Here is a 22,443-nt window from a genome sequence, read left to right on the forward strand (position 1 = left end):
TCGGGGGGGTCTCACACTGTCCTACAGATACGCATTCACACACCTCTCTGTCTCTGATTAAAACAAATGACATGCAAAGGAAGGAAATTTCCATGTGAGAAATGAATTTTATTTGACATTGCATTAATTTCCTCTGCATTCTTTGCATTCTAGGTGGTTTTTCTCTGGTACTGTAGTTCCTTTCGCATGAAAAGACAACACAGTGATGTGTCGTGGATGCAAATTATTAACCCATACCTTCGTGCCACAGTCCAATAACATAAACCAAAATACAGTATACAAAGCAAAAGAATGAATATAGTTCTAAGAACTTTGAAAATCAATATTTGATAATGACCACAATTTATTCAACACAGTCTGCGCTCTCTAATGGAAGCTGTCTTGTAGTTTCTTTAAGTAGTCTTCAGGAGTACTTCTCCAGGCTTCTTGAAGGACATTTAAAGCTCTTCTTTGGATGTTGGCTGCCTTTGGTTTCCTGTCAAGATGAGCCCACACTACTTCAACACGGCTCCACCATGTTTTAGAGTCGACTGTAGACACTCACTATTGTCCCTGTGTTTCAAATTTGGATTCATCACTCCATAAAACCTGTTGCTACTGATTTCAGTCTGTGTCTTGTGTAATTTGGCATACCTCAGCCTTTTCTCTATGTTTTCCTTACTCAATAATGGCTTCCTAACAGCAGCTCTTCCACTGACACCATTTCTGATGAGGCTTGAGTGAACAGCAGATGTATCAATTGAAGGGGCAATGCATCTCTCAGGTCCTCCGTCAGGTCTTTGCTGGATTTGTTTCCCCTGTTTCTTAAAGACCTGACTATCAGACGCTCTTCTGCTGTAGTCTTTAGACCTGCACCTTCTTTTGTGTTACTCCATCAGATTTTTTTAAGGGCATGCCACACACCATACTGAAAGATGCCAAGTTTTCAACTAAGAGCTCTTTGAAAATGACCTTCTTGGTACAGTTTTATGCCTTTCAAACTGTTATCTTTGGCATTTCATATTTTGATGTAACAAATGATGAGTTTTGTGACAGCTGTTAGTCACAAAGAGCCTAAAGATACAATTTAAAATGGGTTCTTTGTTAAGTTGTGTGATGTGTAGACACAACATTGTTTCATGCCTTGACTTAGGTGCCGTTTTCAGAGTTGAATGATTTGTAGGTCAGTGTTAAGTTGGTCAACAAACAAACACATTCTTCTGAAAATGTGAAGGTACAAGGACTGGACTCAAGATGACTGAAAAAGCAGCCAGTTTCCAGTGTTAAAAAAAAAAAAGAGGAAAACTTTCAAAACTCTTGCCCCAAACCCTCTTTAGAAGTCTATTTTTCTATATGTTAGCTGTTGCTATTGCACTTAATGTCCGTCATAATACAGGGCATTATTCATCAACAATCCAATAGAAATGATACTGTTAAAATGACACAGACAGCATTAATCTGACTCTCTCCCTCCGGCAAAGAAGTTTCCATTCTGAGCTGACAACATAATACTTTAATAGTTACTCTGTCGTTACATTCACTGTAGCAGTATACCTGTTTTATGGATTTTTTTTAAGAGCTAGAAACGCTAAGTAATAAAATTAATGAAACCTGCATTTCATTTATCTGCTTGACAATCGGGGTTCTGGTATTGTGTATGCTGACTGTCAACCTGTAATGGCTGTCTGGGACACCTCACTGTAAGAAAAGCCAGGCCTGCTTCACCTGCTATATCAAGTCAAAATCTCTGCTTCAGAGCAGGGCCACTGTATGGCTGATATTACACTGTTGTCCAGTGGTGAACCCACAGCAAATCACCCAATTAAAACCCACGTTTTTGTTTTCAGCAAGAATTTTCTGAATGAGAGAAATAAAAATAGAAGTTAGATGTTTGATTGTATGATGTGTGATTGACAAGGATCTCTAAAACTAAAAAGTATTTGTATTAATATTATTATTTTTTAAACACAAACCTAAGTACAATAACTTAAAACTGAAACTAGTTATTATATGTTGTTAACAACTATTGTAACTGCAGTTGTAACCACTGACCTACATTATGAACAGATAATTCAAAAAGTTGTTTATTAAATACTGTCTGGTTATTGATTAACTGTACTAAAAATCAGATAGTGGCTTCTTCATGTTGCTCTACTGTTTTGCTCCACATTGATCACAGCAGCGGATACTCAAGAAGGACATTTAATAAATTGGACTAGTCTTGTAAGATTTTACGAAGTACAGATTACGGTATTCGCATGATAACAGAGCCATCGTCGCGATGAAGTCCATGTCCAAGGTAAATAAAGTATTTGTACAGCAGATGCAACACGCCAGAGGCCTATTCCAGGCGAGTTAGTCAGCCAGTTTTGAGAACCTAGCATAAATATGACTTTAAAACAGTTGGGAATTGTGCTTATTGCTTAGCTCTTTTCTAATTATACAGTTCAGTTTTGTTTTGTTTTTTTTTTTTTAAAAAGAAAAGAAAACCGCTTTAATGTGGGAACTTTGACCTTGACTTAACCTTTAGTGCTTTTTCTTTCTTTTGAGCTGTGCTGCTTGTCTTCATGAAAAGCCAATAAAACTAGCAAACTAACATCTTCCAAACGCCTTCTTCTACTGGACAAGCCACACTCTCAAGCAGGACAAAGAAAGGAAGAAAAATCTCCTTATTAAAGAACTTGGGCTGTACTTTGTGCACTCTTTTACCATCCATTTTTTCGTCACTGTTATTTAGGTGGCCAACATTGGTTCGGACTTGCATAGGCTAACATTGTCTCTTAACGTAAATTAGCCGCTGCTTGCTAACAACGTTAAATGCTACTTACTTATTTATGATTTCATGCTTTAATTTTAAAGAAATACTTCCCGATGCATAACAATTAAGAATAACTGTAAAAACATGGAAGCAAAAGGCAGCTGAAGCTGATGCCAACGCTGGCATCGGTATTGGATTGATACTGACGCAATAGGATCGATATCTTGATGCATGCTCAGTCATCCAGGTAAGTAAATCTCCAAAAGTTGATTCTGTTCATCTGGAGGTAGCGTTTTGTGGGAGAAACATTTCTCCCACAAAACTGGACCTCCCAGCCCATTGTTCCTTCAGTGGGCTAGTTTCAGTCATTATGCAATGTACCATTTATAAGATTGGGGAAACCTGCAGTCAGCTGAGACTGAAGAAGTCACCTGGATGAGTGATGAAACGTTTCTCCCACAAAACACTATGTCCAGATGAACAGAATCAACTTTTGGAGAATAGGATCGATACTTTGCTTCTATTCTCCAATACAGTATGTTGCCCATTAAATTTTCTTAAATAAATTATTTGTTTAAATGGAAAAATAGAGCTCAAACATGCATTGTGAAACATTTATTAGCCTTTTTGTGCTGACTGTATAGTCTTTAACCTATATACATAGCAAACACTAACCCAAAGCGATTTAGAGTCTCAAAAAATGTCTGTGAAGGTTCTCAGTCATCCAGGTCATCGTAGTCAAATGAGCTTGCAAAGAAAAGGGTCTGGACTTCTTTAAGTTGCTTTCGCATGATATCATAATGATAAGGTGGGGGGCCAGGTTTCACAATGAGCTCAACTGAAAACCTGGCTGATTGGGACCCACACCCATTTTCACACCTTGGCTCATCAGGGGGTCCTTTCGTCCCTCTGTGGGGGGTTACTCCCACTAGGTTTAAATCTGGGACTCCCCACCATTTGACCTTAGAACTGAAGAAGCTTCTCGGATGAGAGGTGAAACGTCTTCAAGCAACTTAAAGAAGTCCAGACGCTTTTCTTTGCAAGCTCAGTCTCAAAAAATATTTTTTTAAATAACCAATTTTTGTGGAAAGTGGAAATCACAAAAACTTTGTAATCATTAAAATGTCACTGTCACACAACACACTGTCACTCCCCTACATAAGCTGCCTTTATAGGTTAAAAGTATTGGTATTGGTATCGGCAGGACCTGCACCATATTCACTTGGTATCGGATCGATAACAAAATTTGCAGTATGACACGGCGCCAGTCAGCAGCGTTAGACGCTGACGTCAGTCACGGTTAGGAAAATCCAGCCAATCGCAAACGACAGCGCGCGAAGGCGGGGCAGCACGGGGCGGCCCTGGGGGGGGAATACAAACACCCAGGGTGCAGAGGCTCGTGTGTCAGTTGAAGCTTAAAGGAAAGGGGCTTGAAGGGAAAGCAAACACGGAAACTTTTCTGACAATATCACCGCTGAACAACTGGTAACTGCTGATATACTTTATCTGCTCCCCGTGCAGCTAGGAGCGTCTAATTGCTGAACTTCTTTTCTTTCTTTTTCATCTTTTAGATAACGCTTCAGCTTCAACGGTGCGCTCGTGACATAACAAACATGTCCCAGCAGGCAGTGAACGGGGTCTCGCACCGGGGCAGGGTGCTGACTTTGGACAGCATGAACCCCAACGTTAAGCGGGTGGAGTACGCGGTCCGCGGACCCATCGTCCAGCGGGCGGTGCAGATAGAGAAGGAGCTGAAGGAGGTAAAGTGGAGCCAAAGTTGGACAAAGCAGGAGAAAAGCGCGAACTGAGTTAAGAGTATCGCTGAGGTGGCACTCAGGAGGGAATTGGGTTTCAAAAGAATGGCTTGTTAATTTAAAGCTATGTGCTTTAAAGTGCGGGTTCTAACGTGGTTTTTTTTAAGTGTTAAATCATATTTCCCGTGTTTTTTTTAATTGTTTGTTGTTGTTTTTGTTTGTTTTAGCCAAGGGGAAGACACGGTTATGCAGTTATGTACATACCCAGCTGTTGAAACTATTAAACAGCTGGAATCTAACTCTACACAGTCATAGGTCACACCTGTTGGAAATACCCCCATTATATATAAGCCCAGAAATTATTAAGATTGCCTCATATTAGATTTTGGCACTCAGTAAGTAAAAAGTGTAATTTTTCGACTCTGTTTCCTCCTGATACAGTTACAAAATAATAATTCAGGGCAGGCTTTGTGCATGAGATGCTTGACTTTTGCTGACTGGCTCAGGGAGTGGAAGCAGGACATTCAGGGCAGGTCAGCATTCAAAATGTTTGCATGCGCCACAATGAGCTTGTCGCCCTCTGCTCGTCTTACATTCAACAGGGCAATATTGATTTACTGTGCTCCCCTTAGGAAGTACAGCTAGGCTGAACAAGCTGTCTTTTGAAAGCTGTAACGCAACCTTCGGCTCTGCAGTTATGTCCTCTTCACGAGACACGTGATGAGCCTGCGGGGACGGCTCTGGCCTTCTTTGAGTACACTTTGCTCTCATCTTGCCAGAGGCGGCCAAAGGATCCAAAAGGATGTGTATAATACAAAGGGTTATTACATAAGAGGAGAGGGTGCACTCTCTGTCCTCCTTTGTTTCTTTCTGGGTTTACCCACCTCCCTTCTGCACGCGGGGGAGAGGTTTCATTGAACTGAGCTGCAGCTGTGAGGCCCAGCAGCCTCAGAGGCCTTTCTGTGCAAGGAGCCTTATAACAAGCAGCCCCCCCCCAGTTCTGGTGAAATGTGGCCTCACTTCTCTGGTTGTCAAATTGTTCTTCTTTGCTTATTGAAGCCAAAGCAAATCCTGCAAAAAAAAACTTTTCCCAGAAGTCATGACAAAGTTGACTGGTCATCTATTGGTGAGCTTCCTGTCAAATCTTTTAACTGGAACACTTACTGACAACTCAGCAGATATTATGCGTGTGTGCGTCTGTGTGATAATGACCCAGACATCTGGCAGAACAGTGCCCACAGTGCTAATTCAAGCATGAACCTAAGCTTCTGGCAGTTCTTCACTTCCTGTCATAATAAAAGGGTGACAATACACCAGTAGAACGGGGGAAAAGAGCCCATCTATTACTGTAAACAGTTCTTTAATTTTCTTTTACTGAAATGAACATTGAGTGCATTTCAGTAAAATTTACTTTGATAAACCACATGATTAAAGCAACAAGGTTATTTTCCACTTTGCCTTAGTTATAGCTTGAATGAACCATGTTCCAGTTACTCTAGCACAGTTAAGCATAGAGAACAAAGAGTCCAAACTACAGCTGTTGTAAGTGAAATAACATTCACGATGACTGTCAGGCCTGTTGTCCCACAGGCTTTCTTGGCCTGGTCTGCAGGTCTGGTCTGCGTAATATTCACCTGGTGCTGACTGAGCAGGAGAAACGGAGCAGCGAGCCGGGGAACCAACTGGCTCCTATTCTACCCGGAGAACAGCAGTCTCTTTGTTGCTCGAGAATGGGGGCTAAAAAGGAAAAGTGCTGCATCCCGTTACTTAGATTCCAATCAAGCTCTTATCTGACAAAATCCTAACTCAAAGGACATTTGAAAGCTTGCTCTTGATATTATTCAAGGACACAAAAATGACTAATAGTGACTTGGTTTCAAGGAAAATACTTTCAGTTGAACTTAGAGGCAGGTTGCTTGCTGTTTTGTCATGTAGAGCACAGTGAATCATGGCAAGAATAATGTAAACAGCAGTTTGTTTGTTGTGTGTATGTAGTTGTTTAACCCAAAGGACAACTTAAACTACAGTAAGGTAAGGTGTATATTACCACAATATAGTCCACTTATTTTGGTGAATGTTAAGAAGTAAATAAGACCCAAAATGAATGTTGGGTTGAGTTTACCAGCAATTTTTGTTTTCTTTCTGTAGCTATTTAGAAATGTAGTGAAACGTAACATTATTTCATCATGATAAAAACAATGCCCAATCATTTTCATAGATTAAAATTATCCTTTTGGTAATTTTGGTTAACAGAAATCTTCTGTTTTGTCTTAATTATCTTATAAATGGTTAATATGTTCAAACCTGAAGCCTTTCACTGGTGAAAGTCCAAAATCTCTTGAGGTAAGGAATTACATATAGGAAAAGCCGTGTAGAACCCATCTGAGGCAGGTTTCAGAATAGACAGTGGCTGCAGTTCTGCAGAAAACAAAACAAGTTCCCAAGATTTTTTGGGAGGTGCAAGAATTGGTGCGAGCCAGTAGAATGAGAACAGCATGTCCTGAATTTCAGAACCACAAAGACAGTTTACATAAACAGGGTGCAGTAAGCTCCGATGTACTTCTGGAACTGCTCTGTGGATTTTTTTCTTTTTATGTTCTTTGTGTTGTTGTTTTTTTTATTGTATTACTAGATAATAAAATGTTGTATCCTTGCCTGAAATGCTAATTAAAGGCCACTTGTGGAAGTGTTTGGTAAAGTTAAATGGCCACACAGCAGTGCACGGATACTGTCGCCTCACGACAAGAACATTCCTGGGCTGAGCCTCCTGGTACGCTGGGGCCTTTTTGTGTACTGCATGTTCACTCTGTGCTTGCATGACTTCCTCCCATAGTCCAAACAAATGCTTCTCAGGTTAAATGGATTTCTAAATTGGCTATAGGCGTCAAATGAGAATGTGTGGTTGTCTCTCTTGATGGTTTGGTGACTGGATGTACCCTGCCTCTTACCCACAGTTATGAAAAAGGATATACCACTTCCCCCTTTGAGTGAAGTGTGGATGTACTATGTAGTTGTGTTTATATCACAATGCAATACAAACTGGGGATTTGCAGTTTTCTAATTGTATTTCAGACAAACCTTCAGTGAAGGCTTAGTACAGTTTTCACTTTAGTTTTATGACTGGCCCAGGCTGTCCAAAGTAACAGAGGACATCTGTTATCACATGTCCTCCTCTAATTAACAGCAAAGGGTGGTGCATGTTGTGATCAGTAAATAGACAAATGGGCTCCAGACCAGCGTGTGCATAATTTGGTTAGGTGAAATAGTTGACGAGGAAGGGTTCAAATAAAATGAAGGTGGACAATGAGGTGGACAGAAGCAGAAAATGGTTTGGATAAATAGAGGAATGAAATGAAGAGGACTCAAGAGTGTCTTATAATTGGATTCAGCCTGCAATTTGTGAGTGAAACCCCAACATCAACAATAGCAAATGACGTTTTTGTGTGTCTGGTAGCCCTGGCAGCAGGACTGTGCCCTTCCAGGCCAGCACTTTTGCGCTGCAGCCCAAACTACAGTCTGTACCAGAGCCTTTGTAAAACAAAAACTTCTAATGGTGAGAAGATCCATGTGAGGTTTATGAGGGGACAAAAAGCTCTATGTGAGATGAATACAAGGACTTCTGATTTGAGAGATTATCTCATCAGGCCTGGGAATGCCTCAGAATCCCCCAGGAGCAAATGGAAAGTGTTGCTAGGGGTAAGGGCCTCTAGAATATCCTTCTTGGTCTGCTGCCACCATGATCTGACTCCCGATAACCTCAAAATTTTCAAAAGAAGTGCAAACCAAATAGGGAAAATGAAAAATACAACACTGCTTAAAAGTTAAAGGCACTGCAGCTAAAACCGTAACCAAAAGCAAACATTGCACATGAAAAAAGAAGATAAGCCTAATAATATCAAAGAACAAGGTGACTGACTTTAACTGCAGTTGTAAATTCCATGACATTAGTGTGTTCATTAATGATTACATGTATTCTTACAGCTCCTGAGACAAGTGTAGCCTGTACATTTGAACCCGTGGCTCTGTTAAACATGCTTGGGTGGAAGTAAACATAAAAAAAACATAATTCATGCTTGGCTTGCTTTCTACTCTTATGGTGTCAGCAAGTACAAGCTTTTATTGCTTTAAAGGATTACATGACAATACCAGTGCTTAAAGGGCAAAGAAATGCTAGCGCTCAGGACTGGTGACTAAGGCTACGTTCACACTGCAGGCGAAAGCGCATCAAATCCGATTTTTTTGACCCATATCCGATCATGGTATGACAGTGTGAATGGCACAAATCCGATATTTTCAAATCCGATCTGGGTCACTTTCGTATGTGGTACTGAATCCGATACATATCTGATGTTTTAGAAAGCGACTGCTGTTTGAACGGTCACGTCGCATTAAATCCGTCTTTTACGTCACTGACACAAGGCAGACGCCAATTATCAGCGCCGGAGAAGACATCGCGAATGCTTCCTGGCCATCCAGTGTAGATGTCAGTGAAACTGTTGGGAAGACAACGTGAACATTTTATTTGTACTGTATAATCTGCAGATTCTGACAGAAACCTGCAACTATCCTTTGAAGCACCGCTCCTCTCTAAAACAGCAATAAGGATAATTATTAGGTTATTTACATTACTTAAAGCAAAAATTGGGAAACGTAAAGTCCGAAGTCTTTATATTAAGGGCCATCAGTCAAACAATATTGTTTGCTCTGGGTCTAAACAGAGCGCGTTGTGTGTGACATCTTCTTTTGGGCATGTCGGCCGCTTTGAGCGTTCACACTAGGGAGGCATTTTATTTGTAGTGCGAACAAGCAGACAAAAAAATCGGATTTGATCAAAAAATTGGAATTGAGCATTAAGACCTGCAGTGTGAAGGTAGCCTAAATGTCTGTCATGTATATGCTTGTCAGAAAGAAAACCTTCTCTTGTGATCGTGTTGAAATGGTGATCCCGTTCTCATACAGACTTTATTATTTAGTAGTTTGAGATTTTATGTGTAGTAATCAGTTATATGCTTGTAAGCTATAACCTGAGGTTGCTCAGATTAGGAGCACAGCAAAGGTGATTTGTGATGTACCTCTTGGAGTTACTTTGCAATTCTCAATCCTGCTTCCTATGAGTCTTTGTTTTAATCTCTCCCTACAAAGAGTCTCTTATGCCGGGTATGCTTCTCATCTGCTCTTCTCCAGATGTCAGTTATGATGTAATAACCATAATCATTTTAACCATGATTGATGTTGGATGTCAAAAGAAGGAACGGAGAAAAAGACAGGGAAAACAGTAACGTTTCTGCTTTACCTTTGCTCACTTGTTTCCTCCTCACTTACTCCTTTTTTACACGTCCAAACTTGTTTGGTGAGCATATGTTCCTAGAATTAACAATGCAAGCATTTTTTTTTTCACACTTTGTTCAGTCACTGATATCAGGTACCTTTCTCTGTTTTGTTCCAGGGAGCGAAGAAACCTTTCACAGAAGTCATCAAGGCCAACATAGGTGACGCCCACGCTATGGGTCAGAAACCAATTACATTTTTCAGACAGGTTAGACCACTCTCTTGGTTAAAGCTTACAATCTGTTAATGCTTGTGTTTTTGCTAAGTAGGACGGACTCATAATTACAGAAGGAAACAAAACTGTATGACAGAAAACCCAAAACAACCCTAAAGCCACATATGAAATAATGTTGAAGCAACACATTCCCGCCGAAGAAATATTTAGTGGCCAGCTCCTTGTTAGTCTTACAATTTAGGTCATATATTATGAAACTGGTGTAGCATGGTGGTGCAGTGGCTAGCACTGTCACCTCACAGCAAGAAGGTTCTCAGTTTAAACCATATGAAGCTTCCATGTTCTTCTTGGGCCTCTGGGTTTCCCCCAGATGCCCAAAAGTCATAGATGTCTATGTCATATACACAGTACTTTCAGCACTAAGATAAAAGTACTCAAATAGAAGCTTAATGGTGGCATTTTAGTGTAACTTTTGATATTGGATTTAAAATTAAAAAACATGAACAATAAATGCTTAACTTTGCAAATAATTACAGATTGAATAAGTCACAGTGGTCACAGTTGTGGGACATGTAGTGATTTTTGTTCTTTTCCTCTCAGGTCTTGGCTCTCTGCTCTTATCCAGCACTGTTGGAAGATAGCAAGTTTCCTGAGGATGCCAAGCAAAGAGCACGGCGCATTCTTGAGGCCTGCGGAGGCCACAGTATAGGTTAGACAACTCCCCCTCACTACACCAACCACATTCTCTGTCCCAGTCCTTCAGCACCTATGTCACTAGCATCTACGTCTATTTGTCTGCTTATCAATCATTAATTTGGACAGTCTGATCTCTGTGTAAACTGGTCAACTAAATATGTTACTTGTTAAACAAAGTTCATTGTCATATCATTAGGGGCCTACAGTGCTAGCCAGGGGATCGAGTGCATCCGTCAGGATGTGGCGCGCTACATCGAGAAAAGAGACGGTGGCATCCCCTCCAACCCCGACAACATCTACCTCTCCACTGGGGCCAGCGATGCCATTGTGGTATGTGCTGACTCACTTTGCTGCTGTACAAATGGCAACTGAGGACAGGTGCTTTAGTCAGCTTTTGTTAAATATATACTTATCTGTACTTTGTACATCTCTAATACTACTCCACCCACAGACCTTTGTCTGTCTCACTTTTTTGCAACCCAATCAGGCTGCTGAATGACCTTAAAATACCCTAACTCCTGCACTAAAGATCCTGCAGTATGAAACTTGTTTTTCCCCAATATGTTTCTATGTAGGTGTTAAAGTTTGTCTCCCAACAAAATTGATTGTTTGTACTCTTCTTTTTAATGTACACAATCAACCCAACAGTCCATACATAGTCTCCATAATAACAACACTCCACTCTCCTCCTTTTTCTCTTTACACTTTCCAATCCAAGACCATATTGAAGTTGCTGGTGTGTGGGGAGGGTCGTGACCGAACAGGAGTGATGATCTCCATCCCCCAGTACCCTCTGTACTCAGCTGCCCTGGCAGACCTGGGCGCTGTCCAGATAAATTACTACCTGGACGAAGACAACTGTTGGAGTCTGAACATCACAGAGCTCAGGAGAGCGCTCAGTGCCGCGAGGGAGCACTGCAATCCTCGTGTCCTCTGCATCATCAACCCCGGAAACCCCACTGGTACACTTCTTTGCAGTTTCTCCATGTGACGTTAAGAAGCTGCTGATGTTTTAGAGTCTTGTTGTGTATGTGTGGACCAAAACCAAACCTAGTTAACAATAATATTTGATCTTGGACAGTTAAGACTTCAAAGACATTTAGTTTATTCTCTCTGTCTTCACACACTTCTCCTAATTATCAAACTCTCTGCCCTGTGTGACAGGTCAGGTCCAGAGCAGGCAGTGCATCGAAGATGTGATCCGATTTGCTAAAGAGGAACATCTCTTCCTCATGGCCGATGAAGTACGTATTTCACATTCTGTTTTGTGTCCGAGTGCAAACTTTTACGCTTTAAAGGTTTCTTTCAAACTTACTGCACTGCAGCAGTTGTTTCTTTTACTTTGCTAATATTTTATCATATACACCAAAAGGGTGTGAGAAAAATGTCTTTGATGTTTATAATATAATGAAGTGTTATTAATGTTAATAAAGCCATGTTTATTTTATTTTTTTAGGTCTACCAGGATAATGTATACGCAGAGGGCTGCCAGTTTCACTCTTTTAAGAAAGTTCTGTTTGAGATGGGACCGGAGTACTCAAACACAGTGGAAATGGCTTCGTTCCACTCCACCTCCAAATGTTACATGGGAGAGTGAGTATCTCACACAGATACAGCCACACACATGCACACGCCATAAATATAAAGAAAATAAAGTGAAAGCCAGTAAATATGAGTGGAAGCAGTAAACAAGATTAAAATACACTAAAAAAAAGAATTTTGTTACATATACACAATGTAAAATTTTACATTTATTAGTATCTAATTAAGTGAAATTGACTTGATTGCTTTTCTGGCTATACAAAGCATATTCTCTTAATGATTCATTGTTTGAATAAATAAACCTTTGATTTTATATATTTCAGCTGCATTTTACTCAACATAATTACTTCACGTTTTCATTGGGGGTTTATGGTTGAGTTTTACAGATGCTTATTAGTAATGCACCTCAACTAAAACCAATAAACAAGCACGAAAACCCCACAGGGCAGCTGAAAATGGTCCTTGGAGTTGTTAATCCTTGTTGACGTGTACATCTCCTTCAGTTAGAGCAAACTTTACCTTTCTTGTCTCTGTTTGTTTTCTAGGTGTGGATTCCGTGGAGGATACATGGAGGTCATCAACTTGGACCCTGAAGTGAAAGCCCAACTCATAAAACTAGTGTCTGTGCGTCTGTGTCCACCAGTCCCCGGACAGGCCCTACTGGATCTCGTGGTGAACCCCCCACAGCCTGATGAGCCCTCTTATGCCACTTTTATGAAGGTCTGAGTGTATGCAAACAGAATTAACTAGTGCAAACATCGCCTCACCTAATCTACACACAAAAGCTGTGTTAGGTTTGATAAAGTTCTCAGGTGGCACTCGGTCAGATCAGGTTTTGAAATTTGAACATACAATCAGAGCTGTTTTGTTTCACATCTTCTGGATTTCTACTCATTGTGGTCTGGTCTTCATTAAGTCTCAATTATAGATGACCACAATCTGACTAAACAAGTATGCAAACTGGTAACTCCCACAGATGTTCTCTTTAGCTGTTTGTGAGACTTAAACAATGATGAGAAAGGTTTTTGAATCATTCCTTAAAAAACACTCCTGCTATTACATCAGTATTTGTGGTGTCCGGATTGAGCTGCCCTGTTCTGGTTACTTCGTCTCAGCTGCTCCATCTTTTTCAATTATTTTCCACTGTTGTTGATTTACTTATGTTGGACTTTTGGTTACTGTCTTTATGCATTACATAACCCTTGGATGTGTCATGGACTACTGCCCCGAGAGGCGCCTGTAAAAAATTTTTATTGTTTCATCAGTGAGTCCAAGGGATTCATGTTCTGAGATAGCAAAATGTCCTGTAACCATTCTGCTCCATGCTTCATGATCCAGAGTTAAGATGAACTTTTGGTGTTAGTGTGATGTGTTTGCTGTCTAAAAGTTTTATAGAACATTAATATTATATTTTGAAAACTCATTATTTTTGAAAAGCAGTAGTTTCTTTCATGTTGTCCATTGACATTTTATTTAGTCTGTTGTCTTCTAGCAAGGTGCAGAAATTGCTTCATACCTTTTTTTGAATTACACTTAGTTATGTTTTCGCCCATTTCAAGACTGCGCTCTGTGCTCTTGGCGTGATCTTTCAGTACCCTTTTCTGGGAGATTAGCAGCAGTCTTGAATTACCTTCCTTGTATGCAGTTCGTAAAAATATAAAGTGAACATTACACCCAGGTGTTTGCGAAGGCTTTTGTAACCGTTTTCTAACTTTCGGAGATCTGTAATGCTTTAAACCTTGTTGTAATCAAGGTTCGGTTCACACTGGTCTTTCTTAGGCACAGACTTTCACAACCACACTTTGAGTTGCTTTATTTGCTGGGAAGGCCTCTACTGCAACTCACACTTCCAATCTAATCTCCTTACTTGGTACACCTGACTCCGAGTAGCTTTTAGAGAAGTCAATGTCACAGAGGTTCTCTTAGGTTGGTTTTTCCAGCCTGCTTTGTGAGTAATTAACTCGATGTGTTCAGTGAGGACTTGAAAGACAGCTTGATCATCATTAATGTGCTCATAGCTAGTGCAAACCTTCAGTTGTCTTTGTTGTTGCAGTGTGTAGCTGCGAGTTTTAGCTGTGGGAAAGTCTGATCTTCAATTATTGTGTAGTGAATGGATGGCTACATACAGGTATGCCACCATTGGCCACAATGGGGCTGGTAAACAAACGATTGTTTGTGTTAGATTCAAAGCCTACGTCCTGAATTACACATTGAAACCAGATATACATGTTTTTGTCTACCCAGTATCTTTCCTTACTATTTTATGCAGAATACAAAATAATCATAGTTGGTACTTCACCAAAACCTGGCAAATGAACGCCAAAGTTAAAACAGTACATAGTATCATGTGAACATGGGCTGACATAGTAGCATTGTATTTTATTTTAAACGGCTTTCACTCATATAATGCTGACAGTTTTACCTTTTGTTTTCCCTCCAGGAACGGACGGCAGTGCTATCAGCTCTGGCCGAGAAGGCCCGGCTAACAGAGCAGATCTTCAACACAGTGCCTGGTATCACCTGTAACCCAGTCCAGGGAGCCATGTACACCTTCCCTCGCATCACTCTACCTCAGAAGGCCATTGACAAAGCCAAGGTCTGCTCGATACACCCACTGCATCCCTTGTGTGCAGGCAATTTTGCTTATAAATAAGGTGTGTGTGTGTGCAGGAGTTGGGCCTGGTTCCAGACATGTTCTATTGTATGAGGCTGTTAGATGAGGAGGGAATCTGCCTGGTACCAGGAAGTGGCTTTGGTCAGAGAGAGGGAACCTACCACTTCAGGTCAGTATGGCTAAATTCACACGCTGAGTATGTTCAAATAGTTTTTGCTTAGAAAGATTTCAAAGTGAGAGAAGTGACCTGGAAGTATATGGATGGAAGAGCTGTTGGAATTATCTGAGCAAAAGAGCTCCAGTGTTTCCTTTATTATCTTCTGTAGCACAAAATACTGATATATTATGAAAAACACAAGCCTGTTAAACCCACAGTTGAACTACTAAATCTCCTTCTTGTCAGTTTGTTGCCCTGCATAAAAAATGTAGATTTGTGTAAGCTCTTTAAATCTAACTTGTGAGCAATAATAATTAAAGTGTGTCTGTATGATTTACGTTCATTTCTGGGGTGGTGGTGGGGGGGGGGGGGGGGGGGTCTTTTGAATGATCATGAATTAATAAAAAAAAATATGGGATAAGAGCTAGATGGAGGGAATTTTCAGTCATAGAAATCCTAGAAAAGGAGTTGATGAGGAGTTATTTACACTCTGCAGCAGTAAAACTTAAAAAAATAATAATAATACACTTTATTTATTTATTTAGATTTATTTCATTGTTTGGCTATGAGGGACATTTACTAAGCGAGGCAAATTAGCTTGATGCCGCAATCACAGGATCATCTACTAACGGTGTACTAATTTACATACACAGCCAGTTCATTTCAATAATAACCAGCATTGTGCCCAGAGCAGAGCAGATTTGTGGCTCAAAAGCCAGCAGACCCAGTGAAGGAGGGAGTCGGACCAAAATAACACAGTGTAAACGCAGGCCTTAAGTATGTGTTTCTTTGTGAAAACAGCAATGTAGTTCAAGCAGAGGCTGAAAAGGAATCAGTGGTTTTCATGAAAGGACAAAGTCTCTGATACAAATTCCCGGGCTCTGTGTGAGGTCCCGTTGGCTGAGACTGAGGTGGTGTTCAGGGTTTATGCAGAGAAGCTCTGCGTTATTACAAACCTTTCCACTGTATAAACTAGGGGTGAGGGGGGGAAATTGATGCAGCGGTGATATTTTGTGTGGCAATATTGTATCAATACAGGGACACCAGATACTGATATTTTATTAGATAACTTAAAGTACTCTCAGAATACTGACCCTATGTCTTTGTTTTTCTAAAAAATTCCAACCTTTGTAATGAAGTAGTAATTTTCATCAGTTCTCATTTATATGACCTAACTAAATCGGTGGGGTAAAAACGTGTGGATTGGTTTAAACCCCACAGCACCCAGTGTGACGTTAGTCTAGTTTGATTCGGTTGTGTTTTAATGCGGTTTCATTCTCTACGCACTTATCAAATTTCTTATCAATTTTACACCTTTCCTTGACATCATGACATTTTTTCATCAAGGTCAAGGTAAAGTGATTAGGAGGTAATTTTTGTACTAGTCAAACGTAACTACCGCCCCCTGCTGTCCACATTCAGAGTTGAAACTTTTCAGGTGTAAACTAAAACAAAAGGACATTTCACTTTGCATTCATTTTTAAGTCATATTGATATATATTCACCAACAAGAGAGAATGAGACATGAGACCACTTATATCTGTTTATTCTGATGTTGCATTACGTTTCTTTCTGTGCCAGTATTTCCATCTTGTTTGCATATGTGCTCCCACTAACACCCTCTGCTTATCCCCAAATCCAATTCCACTCGATCACAAGTTCTCTTGTGACATGAACAGTTTTCTTTAAATATGAACTTTTCAACTCTCCTACTGCCCTGCACTAACATTATGCTGAATTGTCTGAATCTAAATACACCTAAGTTTGGGTTTTATTACTCCTTTGCCCTGCTGCTCTTCTATTTGTCTCCCTTCCATCCTGAAGTTTGAGAAGTTAAACTTCTCTATCTTACAATATCAAACACACACACTTCATGACTTCAGGAGAGTTTGTGATCCTGTTCACTTTGTGGCTCACTTGTGCGTGCGGTGACACGTGCCTCATAAGCTTATCACTCATCTAACTGTGAATTTCAGTTGTGCTGCACAGAGGCAGCTGGCACTCTGAAACTCAATCCGAATCTGCAGCTAACTAGTCAGTACCTGCTCAGTCAGTTCATAATGTAAACATTTTGATTTAACTATGGAGAAAGTTTTACCTTACTAATTTATGGCTCAGCGGTGACACCTTGTGTCAGTTTACAGTCACACAGGTTTAAGTCTAAGCAAAGTGTGCATTTATATGAAAACAAACTAGTCAAAATAAAATAATGTAGTTTGTAAAACATGTTGAAAAAAAAAGCGTAATTCATTGCAGTTTTTACCTCTCAGCTGTATGAAGCTGATGAGGTGTTATCCTCACCCTGCCACACAGGCAGGGCAGGCAGTGTGGACACAAGGTTTCTGAACATGATAACTGAAGATGAACGTGAACTAGGATTTTCAAATGCATACTACACCTGCACCTCTACTAGGAGGCTGAGGGGTAGCACTGGTGGCCAACAGTATTTAACAAATACTCCTTGATCCAAAAACAAAAAGCTGTATTGGATAAAGCCTGATTGTTTGCACCGTCCTTCTATTACGTAAATCTGATTTCCAGTTTTACAGCACCTCTACCGATACCTTTATCATTAATCTGAACCCACCTTTTCTCCGTCCAGAATGACCATCCTGCCGCCAACTGAGAAGCTGAAGGTGGTACTGCAGAAGATCCGGGAGTTCCAGTTGCGCTTCACACAAGAGTTTTCTTAATGGTCCCACATCTCAAGAACCAACTGTTCAGTGCCAGTATCATTAAGTACCTTTACGTGACTGAGGCAGAAGCCCCGTTCATGTTCGTACAGCACATGAAGATTATGTCAATAAGTTTTACTACATGATGCACTTTCTTAAAGTATTGCCCTGCAGGTTTTTAATGTTCAAACTGATGATAGTACTGATTGTCTCTGCAGTTTCTTACTCTGCTGGTGCATCCCTCTCCTGCCAATTCATTTTAAGGGATTACTTGATTAACTAACCGTTGTTTTATGCCCCTGCCACGTTGAGGCGTACTCTCTGGGCTGTTCACATGTCTCAGAATGTAGCCAATTGTATTAGTAATTGTTTTAATTGTTCTTAAATGTAATTAAAACCAAACACTTGTTTTCTGAAACTGCGTGCAGTGCCTGTTCCTATATTTGCAACACATTCTCTGGCATGACTTGTATCCATTAAACAAACACAAAGAGCCACTTCTCAGCGCTGGCCTGCAAATGTGGCCGCATTTTCAGTTTTATTTAAAAAGGATTAATCTTGAACAGTGCTTACATGCTTTCAGAAACAAGAAACCTGAATCTTGGAATGAACACAAACTAAAAGGATGATTGAAAAGAAACCATCGCAGCAAATCAGTAACACCATTTTTGTTTAATTACTGCATTCCCTTCACCTTCCCAGAGGTTTTGTCAGCATCCTCTGAAACTCTGCACAAGCACGGTAAGAGTTCTTTGCTACTTCTCAGAGGAAGTTCAAAGTTCGTCTCTCTTCTGTGATAGCTTTGTGGCATGCTCCTCCAAGAACTTACTGAACCCTTCTACTGTTCTGTCACCACCTTCGAATTTGATGGGGCTCTGCTTCTTGTTGCTCGGGGCGAAATATATCGTGGGGAAGCCTTCCACTTTGTAGCTGTCGTTGGGTACGTCGTTGGCTGTGGCGTCCATCTTGGCAATCACTAGGTTTTTCTCACCCTTGTACTTTTTGCCCAGAGCCAAATAATCAGGCTCTAATTTCTTGCAGTGGCCGCACCAGGGGGCGTAAAACTCGATCAGGACGTCCTTCTGGGTATCCATGACGATATCGTCAAAAGTTTTTCCTACAACCACCTTAACAAGTCCTTTGTTGTTCTTTGGCACCGGCTGGGACTTGATGATGGGTTTGAGCTTTCCTGTGGACAAAATTTAGAGTTTTAGTGAAATTTACACATCTGTCAATACAAACTCTAAATGAACAAGTTAAGTCCTTCATGCAAAAACCCCACACAGATTTTTAGCACTTGCCTTTCTTAAAAGCCACAACAAAATCTCTCAGCACTTCCGAGTCAAACTCCTCGGGCTCCATCGCATATTTTTTGCCTCCATCTGCCAGAATTCCCACATTCACTTCCTCTCCGCTCTCACTCAGGCCCAGGCCCTTCAGCTCTTCCGCATAATCCTCCTCATCAGCGATAGCAAATGTATACTCTGGGAAGTCTTTGGCTACATCGAGCACCTTGCCCCTCCAGAACTGCGTAGCTGAAAGTGAAAGGAGACAAGGCGTATGTGTTACAGCACAGAACTCCTCCCGCATGAATGTTGCTGCTAGTCACAGTAGTTGCAAGTGTAAGCAGATGACTCTTCCACCCTACTCGCCTTTTCTGTAGTCAAAGCTGAAGTCAACGCCATAATACACAACCACCAGGGGTCTTTTCGTGTAGCGTTTAGCATCGTTGCTTGGTTTTCTGTGTCCCACAAGAGGAATTACATGTTTTTTGAAGAACTCTTGCACGTCAGACACCACCGTCGAGTCCTGTGTTATGAAGAAGAACGTGTTGATGTCAAATGTTTTTCCCCCCCCCAACGCAACACTGCTGACATTTGCAGATCAGAGTAGTGCAACAATCAAAACGATAGCTGCTGCTAGGCGATGCAGTGCATTTATGCACCAACGGTGACTGAACGAAAGCACAGCCATTTGCAATGCTGATGAGTTTCATACACACTGAAACAAAATTCAAATCAGTCACAACAATCTGTTGGAAGTAAAAGACTCCACCTTGACTGAAAACGTGCGAGACGATGGCTCGTGCTTGGAGCGGAATTTTTCAGGCTGGACAATAACGACGTGACCGGGAGAAACTTTGAGCAGTTTGGCCACTTCGGCACTGAAGGAGTGACGGAAAGTGAAGTCCTCCCTTAGCGAGTTACCTGCAAGCCAAACAGCAGTGAATACAGTTAATACATATGCAAATCCCAAAGAACTCCAGAGAACTGAAGATGAGTGATATCAAAACCCAGAGGAGAGGGGAAAAAAAACAAAAAACTGTACGCTATTTTTATGGAATTACTTACAAGCTTCAACGTAGATGTCATAGGCTGCATCCTGCTCGCTGGAAAACACTCCGACTATGACAGCATCATCGCCATCTTTGATGAGCTCCTGGATCTGTTTCGCTGCCTGTACCTGCTTGGAGGGCGGCCCAGCCTGCTCACTCATATAGTCAACAATCCCTATGGAGAAGGTGGAAGACATGGATCAGCTTTGTTAGAGGATGAAAAGAAGCCAAATGTACATGCTGTGTCAAACCGCAGTATACATACTACACATTTTGTGACCTACCATTTTTTTCTCTGGGTCCGTTGTATTCAAACACCTTGCCCTTCCTGAAGATCTTCAGAGTAGGATAGCCGGTGACCCCGAAGCGTGAGGCGAGCTCGCTTTCCACTGTGGCGTCCACCTTGGCCAGAGGGATGGGAGGAGTGCGCTGGCTCAGTTCCTTGGCCGCCTTCTCATACTCTGGAGCCAGACGCTTACAGTGTCCACACCTGGAGGTGATAATTAGTTTATTACTTCCCCCCCTCAGAGACCATCTACAGTTTATGGCATCTAACCAGTACTTCATAACTGACTCACCATGGGGCGTAGAACTCCACCAGGATGATGTCTGCGTTATTTACAGTGTCATCAAAGTTGTCTTTGGTCAGCACCAGTGTGGCTTCAGGAGGGGGCTTCCAATCTGGTTGAGCCACCTCTTTAACACGCTCCACAATGGCTGCAGGAAACTGATAAAATTAGCCATGCCGGTGCTTCATTTGTTTAACAAAATGATGCTCAGACTGGACGAACCACTCTTACCCTTCTCTGTCCGCTCTCCGTCATAGTCCACAGGCTCCCCGTTTTTAAGGATCTTTATGGTGGGATACCCAGACACATCGAACCTGCTCCCCAGACCACTGGCCACTGTCGCATCCACTTTGGCTACAGGTATAGGAGGGTCATTCTCCTTGAGCGTCTGGGCAATTTTTTCATATTCTGGGGCAAACTGCTTGCAGTGACCGCACCTAAAGTATACCAAAAACAAAGGGACAGAGATAATGCAACAGGATGTAGACAGGAAGAGGCACGCTGTAAAGTTTGCATGGCTCATTGGTTACAGTTTGAAAACAATCAGAGCTTCTTCTGTTTCTCCAACTCACTCAGACTCATAAGGATTTCAGTAGTTTGGCACATCCAACTTACCATGGAGCGTAAAACTCCACCAAGACCGTGTCTTTGCCCTCTATGAAGGTGTCGAAGTTGTTGTCGGTGAGCACCAGCACCCCGTTCTCTTCTTTCACCTCTGTATCGTCGTCTTCATCATCCTCTTCATCGTCACTGTCCTCTTCATCAGTCTCCTCTTTGCTTTCTTCAACATCTAAACACCAAATAAGCAAGCAAACAGAGCACACACTGATTTCAGTCCGTGTCAGATCCACTACAGCCTGGATTCATTTCTTGCGTGCATTCAGTGAAGACCCTAAAGTGCATTTATTCAAGTGTGTTGACATTAGCGGTCCTGTTAGCTGGCAAGCTAACACAACTACACTAATTAGCTCGTTAATTTTAACACAATAAACCGACCTTCCTACTTCAATAAATAGTTCAGCTGCAGGGTTGTACAAATGCCCACACTCACCCTCTTCACATCTGCTGACAGTCGCGAAATGTGCAACGCCAAGCAGCACAATTAGCAGCAGAGCAAGCTTCTTCATTGTGTCCACAGATGATACGGCCCCGCGTCAATCGTTGTTGCTGCTCGATCACGAGTAGCCGGCTAATTAACTTAGCTAATAAAAAAGGCTGATGAATGTCATCAAAAACACTGCGGGCTGCACAGACCAGCCGCCCGGATCAATACTGATGTGTGGCCCCACCAACCTTTAGCATACCTTTCATACAAACTAGCCCTTCAGAAAGCACACAGTTCACCACCCCCTCCTCCTCCCCTGTACTGGAACTTGTCTGACTTGCCACGTCGTGATTGGACGCCATCATCGACTGTCCTCCAATCACACGTCGCCACTCAATTCCTGAGGCTGAAACGTTGACAGATACTATTGGATGCTTTTGTTTACTCTTTTCTGGCTCACGGCAAAGTTTTTCAAAGCGTTTGTTTGTTTAGTTTCATAATTTTAAAAGTATTTTTTATGTTTTAAATGAGTGTTAACAGTACCTTAAATATATATGGTACACAAATAATAAATAGTCACTGCACAGGACTATTTTTAGCCTGATGTTTAGAGGATTTAGGGAGGAAATTATTCATTAAACAGGAAGAGATGGCCTGGTGATCTGTCTTTACATGTTTACAGCTTCCTGTGTTGAAGACAACAGAAACCCATAAGGGTCATTTTCATATCTTACTGTTCCAACTCCACTTCTTTTTCTTTCGACAGTTCCCTTTATGGGATGCCACAGCAGTTAATCTACCTCCATGCATCTCACC

General features: G+C 41.3%; 2 protein-coding genes across 3 annotated transcripts; one reads left to right on the forward strand and one right to left on the reverse strand.

The window, feature by feature from the left end:
* The first annotated feature begins 2,109 nt into the window (after nt 1-2,109).
* On the forward strand, nt 2,110-18,096 carry LOC146702078 (alanine aminotransferase 2-like). 2 transcript variants are annotated; one of them, XM_085468585.1, is made up of 12 exons: nt 2,110-2,278; nt 4,309-4,497; nt 9,938-10,027; nt 10,595-10,703; nt 10,887-11,020; nt 11,409-11,652; nt 11,855-11,934; nt 12,147-12,283; nt 12,778-12,952; nt 14,673-14,828; nt 14,903-15,015; nt 17,606-18,096. In XM_085468585.1, the coding sequence occupies exons 1-12, from the start codon at nt 2,261-2,263 to the stop codon at nt 17,694-17,696; spliced, it is 1,536 nt and encodes a 511-aa protein (XP_085324711.1). In that variant the 5' UTR covers nt 2,110-2,260; the 3' UTR covers nt 17,697-18,096. The 2 variants fall into 2 exon arrangements, with proteins under 2 accessions (XP_085324711.1, XP_085324712.1); XM_085468586.1 differs by lacking the exon at nt 2,110-2,278 and adding an exon at nt 4,075-4,222.
* Nucleotides 18,097-18,176: 80 nt separating this feature from the next.
* On the reverse strand, nt 18,177-21,950 carry pdia4 (protein disulfide isomerase family A, member 4). The gene is made up of 10 exons (XM_085468584.1): nt 21,634-21,950; nt 21,198-21,372; nt 20,814-21,019; nt 20,592-20,730; nt 20,298-20,503; nt 20,030-20,188; nt 19,734-19,885; nt 19,331-19,487; nt 18,980-19,213; nt 18,177-18,867 (listed from the first exon to the last, which is right to left on the reverse strand). Exons 1-10 carry the CDS (start codon nt 21,707-21,709, stop codon nt 18,452-18,454), a joined length of 1,920 nt encoding a protein of 639 aa, XP_085324710.1. The 5' UTR covers nt 21,710-21,950; the 3' UTR covers nt 18,177-18,451.
* Between the last annotated feature and the right edge of the window lie 493 nt (nt 21,951-22,443).

The sequence above is a fragment of the Copadichromis virginalis genome, linkage group LG9, assembly GCF_057382275.1.
Source record: "Copadichromis virginalis isolate Kocher_CV1m ecotype Utaka linkage group LG9, C_Virginalis_male_GT1.1, whole genome shotgun sequence".
Lineage (NCBI taxonomy): Eukaryota > Metazoa > Chordata > Actinopteri > Cichliformes > Cichlidae > Copadichromis > Copadichromis virginalis.

Bases quoted from the DNA above. Each gene is read 5' to 3' on its own strand.
- LOC146702078 (XM_085468585.1), top strand. The intron at 4,498-9,937 runs GTAAAGTGGAGC...GTTTTGTTCCAG, and splicing joins TAGAGAAGGAGCTGAAGGAG to GGAGCGAAGAAACCTTTCAC. The intron at 11,935-12,146 runs GTACGTATTTCA...TTATTTTTTTAG, and splicing joins TCTTCCTCATGGCCGATGAA to GTCTACCAGGATAATGTATA.
- pdia4 (XM_085468584.1), bottom strand. From the start codon at position 21,709: ATGAAGAAGCTTGCTCTGCTGCTAATTGTGCTGCTTGGCGTTGCACAT. The intron at 21,020-21,197 runs GTAAGTTGGATG...GGTATACTTTAG, and splicing joins GTGGAGTTTTACGCTCCATG to GTGCGGTCACTGCAAGCAGT. The intron at 20,504-20,591 runs GTGAGTCAGTTA...TATCACCTCCAG, and splicing joins GTGGAGTTCTACGCCCCATG to GTGTGGACACTGTAAGCGTC.